The 22,748-nt window shown below is 44.5% G+C and overlaps 1 protein-coding gene across 7 annotated transcripts; it reads left to right on the top strand.

Moving 5' to 3' along the window:
* The first annotated feature begins 625 nt into the window (after window positions 1–625).
* Window positions 626–20,840, top strand: EXD2 (exonuclease 3'-5' domain containing 2). 7 transcript variants are annotated; one of them, XM_066551310.1, is made up of 9 exons: window positions 626–722; window positions 2,086–2,490; window positions 3,439–3,695; window positions 4,765–4,891; window positions 5,644–5,969; window positions 8,093–8,199; window positions 8,444–8,579; window positions 9,294–9,500; window positions 10,398–20,840. In XM_066551310.1, exons 2-9 carry the CDS (start codon window positions 2,152–2,154, stop codon window positions 10,612–10,614), a joined length of 1,716 nt encoding a protein of 571 aa, XP_066407407.1. In that variant the 5' UTR covers window positions 626–722; window positions 2,086–2,151; the 3' UTR covers window positions 10,615–20,840. The 7 variants fall into 7 exon arrangements, with proteins under 7 accessions (XP_066407407.1, XP_066407401.1, XP_066407404.1 ...); XM_066551304.1 differs by having other exon boundaries at window positions 9,294–9,650; XM_066551307.1 differs by lacking the exon at window positions 626–722 and adding an exon at window positions 748–802 and having other exon boundaries at window positions 9,294–9,650.
* The last annotated feature ends 1,908 nt before the right edge of the window (window positions 20,841–22,748 follow it).

Genomic DNA, 22,748 nt, shown 5'->3' with positions numbered 1-22,748 from the left:
GACCTACTGAGAATTGCAAAGGAATTCAAAGAAATTGGGTGCTCAGATCCTCTCAGATCGAAGAAATTGGGTGCTCAGATCCTCCTCTTTGGAAAGGAGTTTGTGCTAGAAACTCGTTTGCTTTTTAACAGGGATGACCTCAAGCCTTGACGATCGTAACTCTGGATACAGCATCTGCCTGTATACTCACTGTCCAGGTTTTGTGGTGTCACTCTTCTAACATTCATATTTTTCCATACACACGGGGGAACAATCACTTGTCATGATTAAGTGACATGTTCCTCTGTTAATTTCTTAACAGTCTCCATTTGATTTGTTCCCTCTTTGTTTTCTTCCAGTTTGCCACTTTGGAGGTGGCTGCTATTTATTTGCTATTTTTTTTGCTATTTATTTTCCCGGCTGCCTTTGTTCTTTACTTCCCACTCTATCTGGTCCCTCCTGCCCCAGGGGTTTCGCGGTGCTCTACATGTGGGCGACTTCACGCCCGCTGCGGCTCGCTCCTCAAGCCCTCCCTAGTCGCAGACAACACACCGCACTTTTCACTCCAAAACCCGCTTTAAAAAGAGCCGGCTTTGCAGTATTCCTGCCAGCATTTTGCCCGTCTGAAGGCACGCTGGCGCCTGCCCAGCCGCCCCGCCACTAGCTGCCGTACAACATGGCGGCGCCCGCCGCCCACTCGCACCGCCGCCACAGAGGAAGCGTCCGCCACTCTAAGGCTCCCGGTGTGTGTGGCGACTGCCCCGCGGGGCGTTCCTGCGGCCGGACGCAGCCGTTCCGCGGGACGCAGGCAGCGGGCGGATCGGTGGGCGCCCGGCGGGGCCGCGGGCGGGCGGCAGGGCCGGCCGCGGGGGAGAGGCTGCTGCGCGCATCCCGGGGAGGCCGCGGCTGCGGCTGCAGGTGCCCCGGTGCGCGGTCCGGTGCGCCCGCGGCCTCCCGCATGCTCGCTCCTGGCGTTCGGGCCTCTTCCCGGGGTAGATAACCGCGACCGAACCTAAAGCTGGCAGCGCGTTCCCCCTGATGCCGAGGGGAGCCGCGGACGCCCCCGCCTGCCCCATCCCGGCGGGCCTGGCAGCGGCCCGGAGGAGCGCTCGGCTGGGATCCTGGGCCCGCCCCCGGGCCTCGGCGCGCCGCTGCCGCCGGGGCTCAGCGGGGGCCGGGGCATCTTACCGGGGCTTCTCCTGCCTCGGCGGGGGACCCGCACAAGGATCACAGGCACCCCCGGTTCCCAGAGGGGCAGTGGCTTGTTGGACCGAGGGAGAGGGAGAGGGAGAGGGCTGCGGGCGGGCTCGATGCCCCCGGTGTTGGCACTCAGTTTACGGGGTGGCCGTGGACGACCTGTTGCTTCGGGGGTGCTCGGAAAGGTGCCCGGGCCGTGCTCGGGGTGCTGGGAGCGGCTGTGCAGCATCGATGCTGGAGTAGCATCGATGCTGGAGTAGCATCGACACCCGAACTTCTCCTTGTGGGGAAGCGAGCACAAGGACAGCCCTTTAGAAACAACGTGATGGACTGGGATGGAGGAGCAGGACTGATTTCAGTTTATTGAAGGGGTACTAAGCTTCTGTATGATAGAGGGACAGCTAAGTAAGATGCTGCTGTTTTAGGGCTTTTCAGTGCCTAAAGACCATTTGACCCTAGTATGGATGTGAATGTGATGGACAAATAAATGCCTCTTATTTACTAATGCGTTAACTGACATACTTATTCTGCAGCAATTTCATTTTGGCCTTGTTTAGGTTGATCTACTTACAAACTGAATTTAAAGGTGTTGATAATAACCGTGACTAGGTTATTTTTGGAATAGCAGAGTTTGTGGAAGTTGCACCAGTTTAATGGAATGGATTCCCTTTAAAGTTTTTAGTGGTGTGATCAACAGCAGCGTTCAGTCTCCTCTTCCTGCCGAATGCATCACTGCAGCAGTCTGTCCCCAGGCCCCCAGTCTATCAAAGTGGGACCCGGAACTTTTTTCTGTCAGGATTACAAGTTATGGCTAGAACCTTGTTGTGATAGCATTGCATGTGTTTAATATCTCTAAACACATTTTATTAAGTTGTCTTTAATTTCTTCCTCTCTTATTTTTCACTGCAGGCCATGATGAAATCCCACGATGCTGTTTTGAGAGGATGAGGTGAAGAGGAGAAAGGGCAATAAAAAATGGCCAAGCAAACAGCTGTGACGATTACTTTGGCGACCCTGCTGGGTGTTGCACTGGGGGGCCTGGTTTTGTGGAAAGCGACCCAGCGTCGGAAAGGAAAAACACGCTGTAGTAGTCAGCAAGAGGAAGCAGCAGGAAAGTCAGGAGATGAGAAACTCATTAAAGCAGAGGATAAGAAGGTGCTTTCCTTCTTCAGATCTCCCACCTTTTGCTGGGTAGAGAGGACCCTTGGTGCAGACATAGTGATAGTTTCAGAGCAGGAGGAGTGGGATCATGCTGAACCATTGCTGAAGAAGGAGCTGGAGAAGTGGCCGGTTCTTGGAATTGATTGTGAATGGGTGAGTGATCAAGAAGCGCCTCTCCTTCCTTTAGATTGCAAATTGCATGGGGAAATCATTGAAGGTGGAGCAATTTCTTTGCTTAAACAGATACCACGGTGTGTTGACTATTGTCTGTGATTGTCTGTCATGATGGCAGTGAAGCAGATGCTAATTTTGTTTCTTCTTAACGTTTAAATATGCTAAGTTTTTGATTCACCAGTTGTATTTGTTTCCTGAGTTCCGTGATAAGTCGACTTTACTAAATATAGTAACAGTTGTATGGCTAAATATAGCATTATGTGTTTGGTGTAATGTCTCTTTAAAGGTGATTTACTAGAAGTAGCTTGGCTTACGCTATTTTAAATCTAGCTACGTATTTGAGGAACAATATCTTAAGAATGTTAAGTCCGAAAAGGAGGATAATGCTGATACATAGATAAAACTCACTGGGACAACCAGAAAACAAAGTTCCTCTTCTGCTTGTACATTTGTATGTGTGATATCTCAAACAGGCTTAAAGTAATTTATAAAGCCTGGCTTTGCCATTGTTTTGACTGGAAATTTACTCACCCCACAGTCATTAGTAGAAGCCACAGCTAAGCAATGTATTTGCCATACGCATTTATATAGTGGGTGGCTTTGTGTTAATGTGGATTCAGAAATGTTTCTGATTTCTTCTACCAGCTCAGCTATGAAGGGGAAGGGTGAAAGGGGGAAAGATCGTCATGTGGGAATGTGGCAAGAAGTAGCTTGGGCACAGTAATACTGTGAAAAAGACCACACAATTTGCCATGAATTTTTAGAGACATGTAACAATACTTTACTGTGTAGACAATACTGTGTAATACAATACTGTGTAAACTGATAAGTATTTCCTGCTTTCAGTGGCCTTTTTTGCAATTTGCTTCAGCTCTGGTATTACTAATAATACAATAACCTGGACTTTCATTTTTTATTTCATTACAGGTATCTGTGGAGGGAAAAGCAAATCCTGTATCCCTGTTGCAGATGGCTTCTTCCAGTGGCCTCTGCATTCTTCTTCGGTTGCCCAGGCTTGTTGCCGGTGGCCAGACTCTTCCAAAGACCCTGGTGGACATCATGGCAGATAGTGCTGTGTTGAAAGTTGGGGTAGGATGCTGGGAAGATGCTTGCAAATTGCTTCATGATTATGGTCTTCCAGTCAAAGGGAGCATGGATCTCCGGTATTTAGCCATGAGACAGCGGTAAGTGCCTGAACACAGAGGTTAAGTGCCTGAACACAGAGGTAGGTCTGCTTGAGGCCTCATTTGTTGGAAAGTTGGAAATGTATCTTAGGTGATTTGCATAAGCTGAATGATATCAGGCTGGTATGTCTGGAATTCTTAGGGTGGCTTTAGAAAATGGGCATTGATAGCTGTAGCCCAAGAGCCTGTCATGCTTCTATTCTGTGATCTTAAGGGAAATGAAATCTTAATGAGGATTTCATTTGCTAATTGTGTCCGTTAGTCTTCTCTCACAGACTGATACCTTTGTGGACTTCTCTGTGTACCATGCTTCAGCTTTTAAGAAGTCCAGGCACAGTGATTTAATGCAGTAAGAATGAACACTGTGTCAGCAGATGTTTGAATACACTGAAAAGAAGTGTGAGTTAAATGTGCACAGGGCATGTAAATGGAACTGTTGAATTTCAAGATTTCTTGAAATGTTACTAAATAAACCAGTTCCAATTTTCTCTTTTAATAACAATTCTTCTATGGAAAGGTTACACTTGTGATGGATGCCATTTTCTTATCTTTTACTCTTCCTGAAACAAGATGTTTTACTTGCAAATATTCTTCATGTACAATTATATGTGTGCCTGGATGTGGTGTTAGTGATCTGGGCCGCACGTTTGCTGACCTATTGGTGCCTTTTTAACACTGAGGATGGACTTCTTGTCTCCAGTGGCCGGGATTCTTCCTGGTTCTTGGGCTTCTCATGAATCCCTCGGACAAGTGGTCCCTCACTGAATGATGGGCCTCTTTAGTTCAGAAGGGAGTAGTTCAGAGCCAAACACTTCAGCCTTAAATGTTACTAACTCCAGCCTTGCCTGCTTTGCATATTGCAGACACAAGATAATTACTAAATCTAGAAAGAACATTTTAGTAGAGGGGGTGAGAGGGCCTGTAAAGCTGAGAGGCAGCTGTGTGCTGTTTGAGTCATGCATCATATGCATTGTGTTCTCACAGGCTCTCTTCAGAGGCCATCTGAATTTGCATGAGTGTATAGTTTCATTTTTAATATATTTGTTTCACTTTCTTTGTTGAATTGAAGGAAGGATCTACTTCACAACTGCCTTAGCCTTAAGTCTTTAGCTGAAAAAGTCCTGAACTTCCCACTTGACAAATCTCCTCATGTGCGTTGCAGCAACTGGGAAGCAGAAGAACTGACACAAGATCAGGTGTGTTCCCCACTTCAACTTACTGTTTTGGGAAGAAAAGTAACCTTCTTAGTTGCAAAAGAGGCTTTACAACAGGGAGATCTGAGCCTTTTCAAATTATTCCTCAAACCCTTATGTGTGACAGCGCCTAAAGTTAATTTCAGACTCACTGCCTGCATTCCTCTCCTTTTCCTTTAAGATCATTTTCTGCTATTCTCCCTGGATTCTTTACCCTGTTTTCCTTTAGTCCTGAAAGATCTATGAGACAAGATATCTTGAAGAAGTGTTTCCAAAACCTCACCTCTTTATTATTTTCTTCAGTCTGTAGCAGTCAGTGCAATATTAGAGAGACCCTGGAAATCTTGTTCACCTTCTTTAGAGCACTGAGTTTTCCCCGACTGCCCAGTTTCTTTAGTCAAGCTGCACATGCCTGCAGAAGCAATGACCAGCAGAGGGAGTGACAGGACAAAAAACCGTGCTGAATACTCTTAGCCAGTGTGCCAGAAGAGAACTTTTTATGAAGGAGGGATTGGTGGGATGTGAAGATGTCTGACCTAAATACATTTTCAGTCCCTTGCAGTTCCTGGGGGCACTACCCCAAGGTAGTGGGATGTGGTGTTGTTATGAAAGTGCCACTCAACTGGCAAAACTTCATGTGAACTTCAAAAGGAAATGAATCCAGCTTCTGGTTTTACTGTACCTTGTGCTAAAGACTGATAATGTTGGGAGTATTTGCTGTTTGTCAGTATCTTAATTTCTGTGCTTTTCTTCAGGTTCTCTATGCTGCTAGGGATGCCCAGGTCTCAGTGGCTCTGTTCTTCTGTTTGCTGGGATTTACCAGCTTCCCTGCTACATCTGAAGGTGAAAACTCTGTCACTGCTTGGGAGAAAGCCCGGGGTAAATGCCAGGGCTTGGTGGATATCCCGTTTAGAGGAAGAAAGAGTGGCAGCACAGGAGAGGAGAAGAGTGGAGAGGGACGTTCCCCTCAGAAAACAAAGAATCGGAAGTCTTGGGTGAACGGCCAACCCTCTGGCAATCAGCAAATGAGAGATCCACGGAGGCAGAAGCGAAAGCCTCTGGGTGTGGGATATTCTGCAAGGTGAGTGTATGAGCATCCTTCCTTCCTTCCTTCCTCCCTCCCTCCCTCCCTCCCTCCCATGTGGAAGCATTAGCAAGAGAGCACAATCCTAGCAGGAGGCAGTTGGCTTCCCAGGTGTTGTTCTTGGGTGTCCTTAGCTGGGCTAGGAGTTGGACTCAATGATCCTGGGGGGTCCCTTCCAACTTGCCATGTTCTGTGAGTCTGCTGCTCAAACAGCTGTGCCCTGTCTTCTCCAAGGAAAATGTGACAACTGCACAGAGCTTGTCCTTTCATCAGGATCTGCCTCGTGGACTGTTGTTTTTCCTTTGCTGTCCCATGTCACCATAGCCACAGAGATAGCAGGGCTGAAAGCTGAGGTTAGCAGCGGTAAGACATGTTATGTGAGGAGCCAGACGGTACAGGGAGGAACAGCCTGTGGTAGCAGCAAAGCAGTGCCCTTATCTGTTGGCCAGGAGGCAAGAGGAAAGAAAAGTGATGCTTTAGCCTTGCAGAGACGGCTGTTGCTGGATTCAGGATTACCATCCTTGCAGGTGATTTTTTGGAGTGAATCCTAAATTCTTAGGAGCTTTTGCTAGCAAGAGTTCAGTTGTTTTTAAATTAAAAACAAGTTGGAAAAGTTGCTTTAAGCTCAGTGCAGTGGAAGATCTGGGGTATCTGTATGTTTGCTTTTGTTAGGATACAATCTAATAAAATTTGTGATTGGACATAACTAAAATTACATGAAAATATCTTTGGGAAACAAATAAATTTTTGTATTTGTTTTCTTTTTTTCAGTTTATTGGATTGGCAGTGGAGAAATTTTAGTGTAGTCAATAGTATTGATTTCATTAGCAGTAATTAACAGTATTCTGTTTTACAGAGCAAGACCCTCATATTTATTTTAATTTTTTTTTGAGGCTGTGTAATACAAAACAGGAGGACTGCATCTCATGGGAGGATTAAAATTTAAACAAAATTACATTCCAAGATAAATTAAGATCTCTCCATATATGTTTGTATAGTTTTTGTTTTTAACTGTGCTTGACTTCATGAGAGATCTGTAGACTCACTGCTTTTTACAGTATTTACTGCAATTGGCTCTAGTCTGTGATAACACTGGATGTCGTTTCAAAAGTCCTTTTTCACTCTTCCTTTCTGTTTAAGTCTGTTAAGTTTTAATGTTTATTCATTTAGAGTTGGGAAGTACTGAAATTATCATTGTGGCTGAGTTGAGCTGTGGATGCTCAGTGGAAGGAGATAGCCTATGAATCAACCTTTTTAACTGGTAGAGCTCTGCTGAGAACTAATTTGTACAATCTTGCTGTAGAGAGGAAAGGAAACTTTTCTGCAGTGTATTGTGACATCTCTGGCCAGCTCCTCCCAGGTCCTCTCTGAGCCCAGCCTGCTCCATGCTTCAGTTTTGTTTGAAGGAGGTTGGCAGAGTAAGGAATGTTTTCTGCAAAACAGAGCCCTTCCACACACTGCCACAATCTGCCAGAGACTGCTCACACAGGACTTCTTGTCACTGCCAAAGATTGTGTTTGAGGGCATAAGCTCAGCTATGTTATTCTCCTGAACTCATATGTTCAAGTTCCCAGTGCTGAACTCATGTGTTCAGGTTCCCAGTGCAGGAGTGTTTTTGGACCATTTCTCTTGAGTGAATAAAGTAATTGCTATTCACATTAAATTTTAGAAAAGTTTTCATTAAAAAACACTAAAATCCAATCCAAGCCGATCCTTGAAAGTGCCTTGCCTGTAAGTTAATGCTCTCTTTGAGCTTACTCTTAGCTCATCATCTTTTGTAACTTCAATTCTCTTTTGTTTTCTATTTCAATTTTTTTTTTAAATGCTGTCTTCAGTGATGGCATCTCTTGAAAATTTGGTTTCAAGAGTTACAATTCTGTTGGCAGCAGGAGAGCAAAGATATCTTAGAGTCAGTTGGTGAACCCTGGATAAATTTTCAGATGTACTGCTTCCCTAAGCAGCAGACTATGGAGTCTCAGCAGCCTCAAGTTTGTGTTTAGGGGTACTCCTGTGATTCAGAGGAAGCTGCCTGAACTGCAGTGTGGCACACAGGGCTATAGAAAGCTCTGGGGTTTTTTGCATGCTATTATAGCCGCTGTAATACTGGCCTTGTTTCATAGAAAATCTCCACTGTATGACAACTGCTTCCTGCATGCACCAGATGGACAGCCCCTGTGCACTTGTGATCGCAAGAAGGCTCAGTGGTATTTGGACAAGGGGATTGGAGGTAGGCATACCATTTTCCTGTTGGTATTTGAAATGCTCCTCTCTCTCTTCTTTCTCTCCCCTCTCTCTCTCCTCTCTCTCCCCTCTCTCTCATCTTCCTAATGGAGCATGATTTTTTTGGTATCCTTTCTTATTGGAAGTACTGTTGGGGATTCACTAGGATGAGTCTTACATTGTAGCATTGTTATTTTAGCTCTCCAATACAATTTGTCTTGAATATTTTCTCTTTGCCTTTATCCTTTTAGAGCTAGTTAGCACAGACCCTTTTGTTGTGAAGCTGCGTTTTGAGCCTTCAGGACGTCCCGAGTCCCAGGTTGATTATTATCTGACAGTGAAAGAAAACCTCTGTGTTGTGTGTGGCAAGCGAGAATCCTATATCCGGTGAGTTGTTTAGTGGGTAGGAGGAAATTGCATCTTCTAAAACAGGGCTGAGGTCTGCATCAACTTTGGCATCCAGAGGCTTGGTTAGTGGCCTGAAACATTATGCTTCTTCATGTCCTGGATGGGACACTGTTTGGGTGCTCTGCAGTTGTTTGGCTGTGTGAGACACTGAAGGGACCAGCCTTTCCTCTTACAGAGGCAGGAGATACTGATCCTAGGAGAGATCAAAGCCTGTGGAACCTGTATGTGCTGCAGTTTGAGTGACAGGGGCAGCCGTGTGCTGACACACACTGGGTGGGTGGCATACCCATCCGAAAAGAGCTGTACTATTCCTTCCACTACTTAATCCTTTACTTTTGAAAGGTTTAGGTGAGCCTAAAGCTGATGAGGTCAAAAAAAACAAGAGTTTTCTCTTTGTCTTTTTGTCTGCTACTGATTAGTTGAGAAGTATACTTCTCATAGTGCATTACTTGATTTTTAGGTTTTCTTTTTTTACAGTAGGAATCTTTAACTGAAAGTGATGAATTTTTGGAAAAGAAAAAAGAGAAATGCAGAAAATAATAGAAATAATCACTTTCTGTACTACATGTCCTGGTAATCTTTGCTTACCTGGACTTCTAGTTTTAGCTGACCCTTTCTGGGGCAGGAAGAGGAGGAACTGGGTAGCAGCAGCTCCAGACAAATGCAATGAGCTGCCTGTTTTGTCTTCTCTAGGAAGAATGTTGTTCCTCATGAATACCGAAGACACTTCCCCATCCAGATGAAAGACCACAACTCACACGATGTGCTCCTCCTCTGCACATCCTGCCATGCCATCTCCAATTACTATGACAACCACCTGAAGCAGCAGCTGGCCCAGGAGTTTGGGGCTCCCATTGGCTCCGAGGAAGGCGTGCGTCTCCTGGAGGACCCTCTGCGCAGGCAAGTGCGCTCGGGGGCGCGCGCCCTGCTGAATGCAGACAGCCTGCCTGACCCCCGCAGGGCAGAGCTGCTGCAAGGCATCAAGGACTTCTATAACACAGACACAGTCACTCCAGAGATGCTCCAGGCAGCAGCTGATCTGGAAACCAGGTATAGCAAGCCCATGTAGGCTGAGTGTAAGGTTTTTAGTTGTTTGTATTGCATTTCTTACTGGTTTTGTTTTTGTTTATACCCATCTCCCCTCAACCCACCATTGGTCTCTGAACTGCAGCTCTTGTTTCTTTCCCTCTTTCTCTTCCTCCTCACCAGTCTTCTGTTCTTGCTCTCCATCTTCTCCTCCAACATTTTTATACTTCTTTTGAAGGACAGATCAGGAAAAGAGTCTGAAGGACAGTCATATCAGAAGTCTTCTTCACTTTCTCAAAGTCTCCCCAAATATCTTTTCTTAACAAGTGTCTAGTCTCTGTTTGAAATGAGTATCTTCTCCTTGTTATGCTCGCTGTTGTTTGTAAAGTGCAGATGTTGTAACTCAGAACTCATCCAGGCAGGGAATTCAGTGACAGGCTCAGCACTCTGAAGGGTCATATAATTCTTGCCTTGAGAAATTTTCAGTCTCCTGAGGAGCTTGTAATGGACCTTAAGAGCTTTGTTTAGTGTTGCTGTAAAGAAGAACATTTTCTCCATTCAGAGAAACCAGCTTTACAGTGTAACTGTGTTCCAGAAACCAGTCTGGCATTGAAGCAAAGCTTAAAACTCTCCCTCTTGGTTAGCTTACCCTTTTTCTGTAATTAAACTCTGCAGCTGAAAGTATCTTCAGTGTCTTGCTGTTCACTGGAGACAGATCTGGAGTCTGACAGCGGGCTTGTGCGAAAATAAATTGTGCTTGTGTCCTGGCAGGATCTGCAATGAGAGCTACGTGCCTCATGGACTGAAGGTGGTGCAGTGTTGTGCTAAAGGAGGCCTGCGCTCTCTCATGCAGCTGGAAAGACGCTGGCGGCAGCATTTCTTGGACAGCATGAAGCCCAAACACCTCCCAGAGCAATGGTCAGTGGACCATAACCATGTGAAGTTGATCCAAAAGTATGGGGAGGATCTTCAGATCAAGCTGTCATGAAACTAACTTCCTGGACTCTGGATAGTGTCTAATGGACATACGTAACTGAAGATGGAAAGACTATTTTTATTTCTACGTCTCCACTAACACCTGGCGCCTGGGTTTGCAAAAAGGCAGCAGTAGATCTGCCAGATTTGCCAGTTAAAATTAAATTTGGTGGTTTGTAGAGTTAAATCTTTGAACTTTCAGGTAGTTTGGAAGTTTAATCCTACTCTGTCACTTACTAGTTCAGGGCAAGAGTGATATGATAAGGGAACTTGTCTTCTCAAAGTGACTATAAAGAATCATTTTCTTGCTCCCAGGATGTCTGATGCCTCCAGACCATTTCTCATATAAAGTGAGTTCAGAGAAAGGCAACAAAAGTACAATAGATGAATGTTTCTAGATTTTTCTGACATACATTTGTGCCCTTAGCTTTACCTTGAGGCCAGCAGGAGCAGGGAGGTCATCCTTCCTCTGTACTCGGCACTGGTGAGGCACCTTGAGTGTTGTGTCCAGTTCTGGGCCCCTCAGTTCGGAAAGGACATTGAGATGCTTGAGCACATCCAGGGGAGGGCAACGAGGCTGGTGAGGGGCTTGGAACACAAGCCCTGTGAGGAACAACTGAGAGAGCTGGGGGTGTTTAGCCTGGAGAAAAGGAGGCTCAGAGGTGACCTTATCACTCTTTACAGCTCCATGAAAGGTGGTTGTAGTCTGGTGGAGGTCGGTGTCTTTCACCAGGCAGCAACTGACAGAACCAGAGGTCACAATCCTAAGCTGCCTCAAGGGAAATGTAGGTTGGATATTAGGAAAAAGTTTTTTACATAAAGGGTGATAAAGTATTGAAATACTTTGCCTGGGGTGGTGGTGGAGTCACCATCCCTGGATATGTTTAAAAAAAGACTGGATGTGGCACTCAGTGCCATGGTCTAGTTGAGGTGTTAGGGCTGGGTTGGACTTGATGATCTTGAAGGTCTCTTCCAGCCTAGTGATTTGGTGAGGGTCTTCTTGATAAAAATCTTTCTTTGCTTTCAGTGCAGTTGTATTCATAAGAGTTCTTTCTAGAGAAGACTCCTTGCCAGAGAGAGATTCCTTGTAGGGAAGAAGCAAAGAAACCTTTTTTTTTTCAGATTCTGAGCTGTCCCAGCATTGCAGATAGGCCTCAGCAAGTTTCCAGATGGCAGGTGCCTGATGAGAAGTGACACTGGCAGTATGGAAATACCGATGACAAGTCTTTTGTTAAACAGCTTCCAGTAACACAGAGTTTATAAAAAATGTTTTTCCTAATTCTGCTTGTTTGTTGTGAGCAGTGTGCTCAGGCATGCAGGGCTGTTAGAGAGACAGGGTGGCATAACTCCTGTGGCTGGAGTGTTGGAATGGAAGGATGGAGGCCCTTTAGGGAGAGCAGGCACTGGAGGCAAGGAGGAGCTGTCACTTCTATGTCAGTCATTCGTTGGAGAGCACGGAGCGCCATCCCGAGTGCATGGAGCTCAGCCTAGGGATGGATGAGGAGCCCATCAAGAGCTTATGGGTCAGGATTAAAGGGAGGGCAGGGACAGGTGACAGAGGGGATCTGCTACATGTAACCCAGCCAGGAAGACAGTAGATGAAGCCCTCAGCCTTGTGTTCACAAGGCCTAGTCTTCATGGGGGACTTCAGCCACCTCATATCTGTTGAAGAGGCAACACAGCAGGGCATAAGCAATTCAGGAGGTTCCTGGAATGAGTTGATTACTTTTCCAGAAAGCCAACTGCATCATGGGCTGCATCAAAAGAGGCATGACCAGCAGGTCAAGGGAGGTGATTCTTCCCCTCTATTCTGCTCTTGTGAGACCACCTGGAGTACTGTGTCCAGCTCTTGTGGCCCCCAGCATAATAGAGCAAGTCCAGAGGAGGACTACAAAGATTATCAGATGGCTGGAGCACCTCTCCTATGACTTTTTACAAGAGTGTGTAGTGATAGAACAAGGGTTAATGGCTTTAAACTGGAAGAGGCTAGGTTTAAATTAGATATTGGGAAGAAATTCCTTACTGTGAGGGTGGTGAGGCACTGGAACAGCTTGCCAGAGAAACTGTGAATGCCTCATCCCTGGAAGTGTTCAAAGCCAGGTTGGATGGAGCTATGAGCAACCTGGTCTAGTGGAAGGTGTCCCAGTCCATGGCAGGGATGTTGGAACTGGATGTTCTTTAGAGTCCCTTCCAACCCAAACCCTTCAGTGATTCTTTGAATAGCACTTGGTGAGTACCTTTTCATATCAGACTGAAGTAAGTACAGGTGTCTTAAAAGGGATGAGAGGAAACCATTTAAATTAAAGACCAGAAGCTTTTAAGAGATCTGACTACACATGGCAAAAAATGGAAAATCTGATGTTCTGTACCTGGATTTGACATGTGTGGTGGTGAGCAGGTTATACTCTCTTCATGCCTGTTTGTCTGTCTCTAAAATGGGACTAATAATACTTAACTATCTCACAAGGGTGTTGTGAGGCTTAATTAATTCATGTTTTTGTAAAATGCTTTGAAAATATAAGCTAGTGTGTGCTAATTATTGTTTTTTAAGATGTGCTGCTGTCTAACTTCCTTAAATATTCACTTTTTTTGTCTAGTGCTAGACCTTAGGTAAAGATAACTTTTTAAAAATACACACTCCTTTCTGTACAATCCCTTTTGATGATTTTGATTGCATGAGATGAGTGTGCTTCTACTGAATGATGAAGCTATGCTCAATTTTTATATGCCTCTGCAAAGAAGTTTCAGTAAAACCCTTATCTTCACACTGCTGTGTATAGTGCAGTTGACCCAAATTTTTTCATAACATTTGGGCAGAATCCTGGACCTGCTGTGACTGTGGCTGAAACTGGCCCTTATCAGATAATTCAAGAAATTTCACAGGCCAGGGGTAAAAACCCTGTTTGTAGCAGAGGCTGTTTGAGATAAGTAGGAGCCATGGAGAGAAATGGTACATTAATGCCATCCCAGAGGAGCTGCAATAGCAGCATGAGGAATCAAAGATTCATGATAAATACTATTTATCACAGAGCTGCAAATGAGATAATTTTCATTATAAGGGCAATTTTTTCCCCTGTACCACTGGCAAGTCTTAACAAAAAAATCATCTAGCCAAATGTGGTATGTCTCTGTGCTCATTCACACAGCTGATTATAATCCCAGCATGACCTTCCTGCCTACAGCAGCAGTTTGGATATAACTTCTTCTCTCCAAAGCATTTTGAGCATGTGTTCAGATAGTGCTATATCCTGTCTCCATCTGATCGGGGTGTTGAGAGCTCTCTGCGTGACTCAGAAACTCCTTTTCTGTCATCAGGAGTGCAAGGTGTCCATTTCACCTCTTTGTTCTGCTTTGTTTTTTCTCCATTTGTTCTGATATAGGAACTCCTGATCAAACTCTTTAATGGAACCGATTGGCTGACCACAGGGTCAGGTCTTTTCTGTTTGTGAGACAAGAAAGTAATGTGGAGACAAGAACTGGACTGCAGATCCTCTATTTTTGAGGAGCCAGTGGTATCATTGAAGAGGGTTTTTTCCAAATCATTTGTTCAGAAACAGAAACTAGCGAGGAGAACTTCCTTCACAAATATTTTCTAAACTAAGATTCTTTGTTGTTTGTAAGATATCCTTAACTTGCATAATTTTAATTCAATCTGAAAGAAGAGGGGGAGCAATATATTTATTATGCAGAAATAGATTGGCTTTATTTTATTATGATTTTAAATTTTCTACTAGTCTATAGATAAAACTTCTTTGTATGTCTCCATTGCTAATTGTTACATTCTATAAAAATTTACTCTTTTACCAGACTTATCACTTTTGAAGTTCTCTTGTACCTTTCTTGCATGCTTGCTTTTTCTCTTCTTTCCTTGTGTCTTACCCAGGCCTTACAGGTCCACTGTTCCTTACAGTAACACCTGGACCTCACCCTCCAAGTTTCCCTTTCCAGTGCCTCCCCTGATTGGTGTGTCAGAGATCAGCTGTGGCAGAGCCCATGCTGGCACCAATTCTGTACTTCTAAGCAGTGGGATAGTGAGCTTGCTCAGGTATGTTTGAATAGTGGGTTCAGGTGCTGTCCTTGTCCTGGTCATTTTGGTCAGTCATGGCTACAGGTCTGCATTTGTTCAAATGAAACCTTAGATTTTTCTCAGGCTGAGCATTCATCTAGGTTGCACCAAGTATTTTACCTTAAATGGGACAGTCCTGCACTTAACCACACACATCCATTTTATCTGTTCAGGGGGAGAATTGGCAATCCTCTCTGTATGGGCTGGCTTTCACAACATGGGGTTTTTCTTTCTGTTGTTTGTCACTTCACATTAAGTTTTAAGTCTGTCCAAAGTATGCTGCCAGAGATGGGGGAGAGAAATTTTCCCTTTTACCTGGTGCTTGGTGCCACCTGCCTGGTTCTTGCAGGTTAGCAGGGAGCACACCACATCTGCTGAGATCCCCAAACGTGTCTTGGCTTATAAATTCCCTGCAGAACTTGCTTCCATCCTTTTTGTTTCATATGTTCTGCCCATGTGAAACAGATGTTCTGTAAGAATATGACTGGGTATGAATTTCCAAAGACATGCCTCAGGAGTGAGAGAAGCAATGCCCTTGAAACCCTTCCTCCGTGGGCTACAAACTGATTTCTGTCTTTCTAAACACTACAGTTTGTGTTTTTTCTTAATTTCTTCAGTAACTTAGACGTTATTGCAAGGTGCAGGATTTACCAGCTGGGCAACATTGTCTGTTGGAGGTGCAGTAGGTGTTGCACTTTTGAGCAGACCATACATGACATGTTAATTATGCTGCTGACAGTCTTGGCATTTGGAGTGCCTTGGTTTTCCTCTTTTGACAGTCGCTAAAGGTCCCAGCTGTCACATCTGTGACTGACAGGACAGAAGACAACATATCCCTGTGGGCTTGCATTCTCTGTTTGGTATTCAGTAATGGCAGGCATGGGAAGCTCTCTTCCTGTTGCATTTCTATTGCTCTGGCTCCTTAGGGAGTATCTGGACTCTGCACTGTCTGTAACATGGTTTTGGTGGGAGTTTTTCCATGAAGGCAATGTGGTTGCCTTGAGAAACACCTCACTGCCTTGGCCCCGTGCCTGAATGTCTTGGAGGAACTAGGACTCTGTAACAGGGACTCACCTGCCTGTCTGCAGTGTTCTGTATGGATTTAGAGGCACCTCTAGCCTGAACCAGAAAGTCTATTCTCATCACCGCTCCTTCATCTCCTTCTTTTGGGCCCCCACAGTTGTCCAGACCTGTAAGACCTTCTTCATTCCCACAGGCAGCCATCCCCTTTGATGTTTTTTGGGAGTAGGGGCCATTACAAAGAATTTTCTCTCTCTTCTACTCCGTACCATACTGTTGGTATAAGGACTTTTCCTCACCCTGAGGGGTACATTGTTCTGGAGAAAGGCAGAGGCAGTTTGAGCTAAATGCAAAGAAGATATATCCAGCTTTCCCTGGGACTTATTAAAGGAGCCACAGTGAGCCCTCTTGTATTAGCCCTGCATCAAGGGGGTTTTGTTAAATGCTTTTACAGGTAAAGAGGATAATGCAAGTGAGCCAACATGGTTAAGCTTAGTAGAGGGAAAAAAAAACCCCAAAAGCCAAATAAACATGCATGGAGCATAATTTCTCTTAATCAAAACATATTCCTCTATCACTGTGAATTCTACCAAGAAGAGCAGGCAGCTCTGGCAAGGATTTTCTGTGCCACGGTTAGTGCTGCGTCATCCCTTGCCACTTAACTGTAATGGAACTTGTTTCTGTCTTGAATTAGCCAGTGTGATGCTACCTGGGGTCTCAGTGGTGTTGGTCACCAGGAAACAAAGCAGAACCATCTTTCTCTTATTACTTTCCTTTGCAAGCTATTGGATAAGTTCAGCTTTGAGACGGGGGGAGTAAGTAGAACAGAAAAAAAAGAGGATGGAGGCTTTTACTGTAAAATAGAGATGTCATCTTCAGATAACACGATGCCATTTCCTTGTACAGGAAAAATTTGGCTTCATCTATAGATGGTAGGAAATATGGCTTCTGTCTTTCTTTTCTTAAAAAAGTGAAAGATTTTGCAAAAAAGAAGGAAAAAAGGAGAAGGCATTTATATATCTCAGTACAAATGTGACAAGCCTGTGAAAAGGGTACTAGGCAGCTGTCAGAAATGCAGGCTTAAGAGAAAAACTCCCTTCACAAAAAACCCTGCTGCTCTAAGAAGCTGCTTCACATTGTATCATGCTCTCTGGGGATCTGAAATGTATCTGTTTCACAGTGATTAACAGCAAGTCCTTTGCAATTGATTGTTCTTTGAAAAATGTCAGACAGTACTTTGCATTAGCTGAGATCTGCCAGTTGCTTTTCCTTTTTCCTCTGTGCCACGACTCTGTCCAGGACTTGTAGCCGTAAATAAAAGCAGGGAGACTGTCTGACTGCTGGGGCGTGTGAAAATATGAGTGGGACTCCCTTTCAGTGCACTATGAATAAAAAAAATCATTATCCCTACTTATCTAGCAAGGGCTATTGAGAGTTCAAATCTGAGCTGTAAGCATGTGTATATAGTTTTAGGTCATATTTTTGCTATTTAGATAATGTTTTCCATATGTTTTCAAAGCTTTATGCTATCTTCTGTCCCCCTCTGGTACTCCTGTGATATATGAGTAGCAAGACTAGATGTTGTTCAGCTGCATGTCTCAAAGCACTGTGGTGTTTTGAAGACCAGCTCCATTTTACACACTAGAAGTAGAGTCGGTCCAAGCAGTAAAATTGTAACTTAAGAAATCCTTACAGAGCTCTGGAAAACATCAGACTAGACTGCCTGTTTCTTGACAAAGTGTTTACAGGGGAGAAAACTGCCTTCAAGTGCATCTTTTGTGCACCATAAGTGATGGTGAATGTTAGATCCTCAAGAATACCCAAATGCCCCTTTTTTCCCTGCCTTGCAAATGGGCATTGGGACTCTTAATGTCACTGAGGTCTGGCCACATTGGCTCCATGCCCCTGTTATGCTCTGCTGCTTTCAAGGTTTCCAGTGTATAGTGAAATACTGGAGTGTGTAAGGCCTGCTCCAGTTTTGGACAAAGAAGCCAGCAGGTGAGGTAGATAGAGGTAGATAAACGTAAGAACTAAAAAAGGTGGGTTATCTGTATTTCACCCACCTTTCATCTGAATTGGAATAATCACCAATTAGAGCCAGAAAGACTTCCTGCTAGCCACCAACCTTTTGCTGGGTGTGTTTCACTGCTAGCTGTGTCCAGTCAGTGAGTTTACAGCAAAAGCTTATTCTCATGGTGGGCTGTAGTAGGGACAAGGAAGAGATGGCCATACCTAGTGGGTTGGCACTCAGCTAGTAATCTTGGTTGTCTTTTGACCTGCCTTGCCCTAACCTTGAAGGGAAAGGAGCAGAGGGAAGCCAGAATGGGTTCTTGTTCTCATCACTGCCTCTTTTGCTGAAAACTTGCCACTCTGAAGGTGAGTCCTGTGCTCTGCAGGGAACATCAGTGTGGAAGTGTGGCTTATGAGCAAAGTCTAGAAGAACTGAGTTTGTCTTGTTTAGGGGGAACAATGGAGGGACAAAGAGGTAAATAAGAAACATTCTGAAGAGGAGGGGGATTTTTGTGGTGTGCTTTCTAGTCTAGCTAGGACAGGAGGTAATGGACTTAAATGTCAACAAAAGAGATTTGTGCTAGTCACGAAGAAAAGCTTCCTTACAGTATGCACTGCTTCACGACACAGGTCACATTGCTTTCTTAGCAGCACGCTGACTGGCTCCCCAGCTGCAAACCATCTGTCAGTGCTGCCCACTGACAAACCTGGAGGTGATAAAAACAAAAATATTTTTGCTAACTCTGTGCATGGACATCCTGCTCCCCTACATGCTATTTGCCCTTCAGTCACCCGCTGCCAAGACAGACATGCAGAGCTTCTCTCTGAACTACTTTAATTAATATGTGCCTGCTCTGTATTTTTATAGCTCTTAAAAAGTAGCTGTGAGTGGTATCTTGTATCAGAGGGAGGGAGTTTTTATATCACTGCTGTGAAGCTTGCCATGGCTACTGCTGAGGAGGTGACCTTGGCACGTGTTCCCTCCCCTTCACTCCTCACGCTATGTGTTAACACCACACTTGGCACTTCCAGTCAAACACTTCAAAAAAAGGACACAAGTCAAATGAGGATTTTTTTAATGCAACTTAGTAGCTTTCAAAAAATCCCTGCTTCCTTGAGAAAAATTACAAAAACAGAACTCCAGACCTAAATAAACTTTCTCTTCCAAGTATGTGCTCATTTTTTTAAAATCTCAGAACTTCACTTAGGGGAGACAATGGAGTCAGTAACCTCACCAGCCTTATTTTTCTATAAAATTCCCGAGAGTTTTCTGGGGAGATTTCACCACCACCCCCACCCCATGAAGTTAAATGGAACTGCTGTACAAAGAAACAAATTGAACTGGAATCAAGATGGGAAATACATGCCAGTAAAACCAGCATGATTTTCTCACTTGCATCCTGAACGAAGATGAAGGAGAAAGCCTGAAAAATCCAATCAACTTGAAGGGAATTCCAAAAGCCATGGGGTGCTGTGTGCTAGGCACACTACAAGAAAAGCACCCCATATGATCCCTGAGGGCAAGGATAGATGTGTAGGAATTACTGTGCTGGACTGAAGCCAAAGTCTAGTTAGTTCCAGACAGTTTCACTGACCTTACTAGTCAGTGGTGTGAGCTTGGTTCTCCCCTGATAGTTCGTTTTTCACACTTCATGTTTTCAGGGTGAAAACTGATTGATAGTTCCTGTGGTAGTTTGAGGACACCTAGGCAGAATTTTTTTAACAAACCTCCTATCACCAAGACATGGGGCAGTGCCTGCTTTGGTGGGGCTGAGCTGTATATGGCCAGCAGGATTTAATTTCACCTTCCCCTCTCTAAACACCCAGCAGTGAGTAGACTCTCAATGAGTTGCCTGTCTGAAAAATGTCAGCTAAAGTGACTGCACTTTTTCTGCCAACATGAATTCCCAAACTGCATTTAGGGTTTGATGAGGGAGGAGAAAGTCCCTGATGATACAATACTGCTTCAGTTTGCTTCAGAAATGCTCGTGCACAGAGGAATTGTGGGTCAGTTAACAGAGTTTTACAAGGCAGAACTTCAAAGTCTTCAGGCAGAGTGAACTTTGAAGTATTCTATGCTCTAGCTGACACTTTGTTTCTTTCAAGGATGGGGGGAATGCAGAGACTAATGGTGAATGTACAGTCTGTCGATGAAATGATGGTGTTCAGGCAGATTGGGTGGTAACAAGCTATTTTGCATGTTTTAACCCCAAAGATTCAGTGCTCTGGGTGTGTTGATTTGATAAGGAAGAAAGGGGCTTCTGCATCCTCCTTCCTGTATTTATCAGTGAATTGTGGTGATAGTGACATAAAAAGATGTTGGGGAACATTGTCAGAAACTCATAGCTGGACTTCCCAATTTCAATGTGTGGCAGAGGAGTAGAAACTCATTCTATGCATGCTAACTCACTGCTCTGCAGATTTGACATGAAGGAGACAAAAAAGGCATTAGATCTGCTTTTGTGGTCCTTATTGCCCCTGCTGAAACTGCCTGCCTATCAACAGCAGCGCTGTGTGAACGAGAGACTTGCAAGGTAGAGACACTTGCAAGGTAGCCAGATGATGAGTCAGCTGGACATTAGTGGCAAGGAGACAGATGAACAGGTACCATTTGTTCAGGCTTGAGGAACATCATGGCTGTGTCTTCAGCAGTAAAGTACTTAAATGTCAGTGGTCTTCACTGCCTATGGCCTGTTAATGCCCACTGAGATGCATTGAGGGACCTATTTTCTGAGCTAGTACAGACCATCTGGAGAGGACCCTCTGGATGCATCTATCTCTGTCATGATAGGCAGAAATTCAGACCTGCTTGCATAGCATTATTATTTTGATTGGAGGTGGAGTTCTGGATGGTCCTTTTGTTTATCTAACTGAAATGTCACCTGATGCTGTCAAGGGGGCTGCAAAGGCCTGTTATGTGTTTATGGCTAATTCCCCTGGCAATGTTGTGCTATAAACACCTTGAATTCAGCAGCTGGGTCCATCCTGAGGAAACTGCGCTGGTTTAATGCTATCAGTGTACTAAAGCAGCATTACTTTTGTATTGACAAGCTCCTCTCTCTTTTAACAGTGTATAGTAGTAGTAAATAAATTACATTTTTCTGACAAAAGAGAATAAAAGGCATTACATCTGTGTGTCTCCACCTCAGGCTCTGGGCTATGTGCATTTTTACTGCTGGCAGCCTGGATTCCTGCTGATACACAGCAGCCTGGTACAAAGGAGCCTGCTAGGGAACTGGGCACTGGAGTGTCACTGAACTGAGGTGGAAGGTTGTCACATCACCGGGGGCCAGCAGGAGCAGAGGAGTAAGAGGCAGCAGCAGGGAATGGACCTCTTCAGTCATTGCAGACCTCACAATTTCAGCTGTTGCTCCTGTTCCCTGTTAATTTCATATCGAGGAGACCCAAAACACACACAATGAATGCAGGAAATGTATCACTGCTCCTTCAGGCAGCTCCCATGGGGAAGTCTGTTCTTGTCATTTCTAAAACCTCAAGTTCTTGGAAAGAGGTGCCACCTCAGTAGCTGAGCTCATACTTCAGCAGGTGGGGTGGTGGTAGGGCAGAGGTGTAAAAGTAAAAGTACCATCAAACTCTTCTAAATCTCACTGCACTGGCTATAGCTCATTTATTGACTTCTGCTCAGTCTGGGGGCAAAAAATGAATATGCACAGTCTGCTCAGTTCAGTCCATGGAACAGGACTGAACAGGACAGTGCCAGGTCACTGATTTCAATGTTTTATTAGTGAAAGAACTGCATATGAGCCAAAAATGAAATACAGGTTTTGTTATTTATACTGTAGTGGCTGGTGGTCTGACTATGGATGGAAATTTGGGTGAGTCCCAGCTCATGATGAATGGACAATGACCTAATAGTCTGATGTCATCACAAATAATTTCTGTTGCAGATGATTTAAAACAACTTCAGATTTAGATGAATGTGGTGCTAGTTGCACCCCAGATAACAGATGGTCTGTCATTATTTTTCTTCTCCCATACGACCCCAGATTCACCAAGTTTTTGTAAGGTACTTTATTCTGTTTTATCTGCAGTAAGAGCAATCCACTTTCTGCTCTCCCTCTTCTTCCTTACCATACAACTAAACTTATTCGCTTTTGTAACTGGACTCCTTCCTCTTTACAGCAGACTTGTTCTGAAGCAGCCAATGCAGTACTGAGTGGAGAGTAACAGCCTCCTAAATTTTCCTTGCAAACTACAGGACACCTCACTGAGGAATTTCTAGTTTTCTCCAAATCACTCCTCTGGTGAGCAGTTTCTTTTTGCACCTCCCTCTGAGACTCTGTGAGGCTGGACTTTAATTTCCAGATCCAGCTGATATTTTTCATTGTGATTCCCATTTGACATTCTCAGCTTTACTGGTTCAGAGCTTTGATTTCCCACTTCCTTGTATCACAGAGGGCCTTCAACCTGTGATATGTAAGTTTTCTATCTAGGGCTGGTTTTCTGCTAGCAAGCAGAAAACACATCTCTTCCTTTACTGTTGATCACTCTTTCCCTTGGATTATTCTAAGCTTTTTTTTTTTACAAAGAATATGAGGAAGGATAAGGCAGGCAGAGGGAGATGGAAAGACATGGAGCATGTGTTTCTTCCTGCTTAGGGAGGTTGCAGAAGTTCCTGAGGGCTGGAAAGGTATCAAAGAAAACTCATCCTTCAGAGTTTGTTGGGGGCCAAACATCCCTGTGAATCACATCTGTCCTGTTGAGCTTCTCCCTGTACATGATAAAGAGAACCTGGTGCACTCAGCTGCCCCTGGGGCTGCCAAGTAGAGAACAGTTGCCTCCCATCTCTAGAGACACAGGTACAAGGGCTGATGCTGTCCAGCTGAGGCAGGAACAGGGTGTATAAGAGCCCATGGAGTGCTGTGATGGTGGAGTCTGAGCTTGGTCTGTGCTGGAGTTCAGACAAAGCCTTGCCTGGCTGAGCTGGCTGCTTGGAGCAGAAACAAAGCCAGGCAGCAAAGCCCAAAAGACCAGTATGACATGTATGCATGGTAGCATAACTGTTGGCAGGCTGAGACTGCTTGTGTTGT

The sequence above is a fragment of the Molothrus aeneus genome, chromosome 6 (assembly GCF_037042795.1).
Source record: "Molothrus aeneus isolate 106 chromosome 6, BPBGC_Maene_1.0, whole genome shotgun sequence".
Taxonomy (NCBI): Eukaryota; Metazoa; Chordata; class Aves; order Passeriformes; family Icteridae; genus Molothrus; species Molothrus aeneus.
Note: the sequence above shows the minus strand (reverse complement) of the source record. Positions and strands in the feature narration are given on the sequence as shown.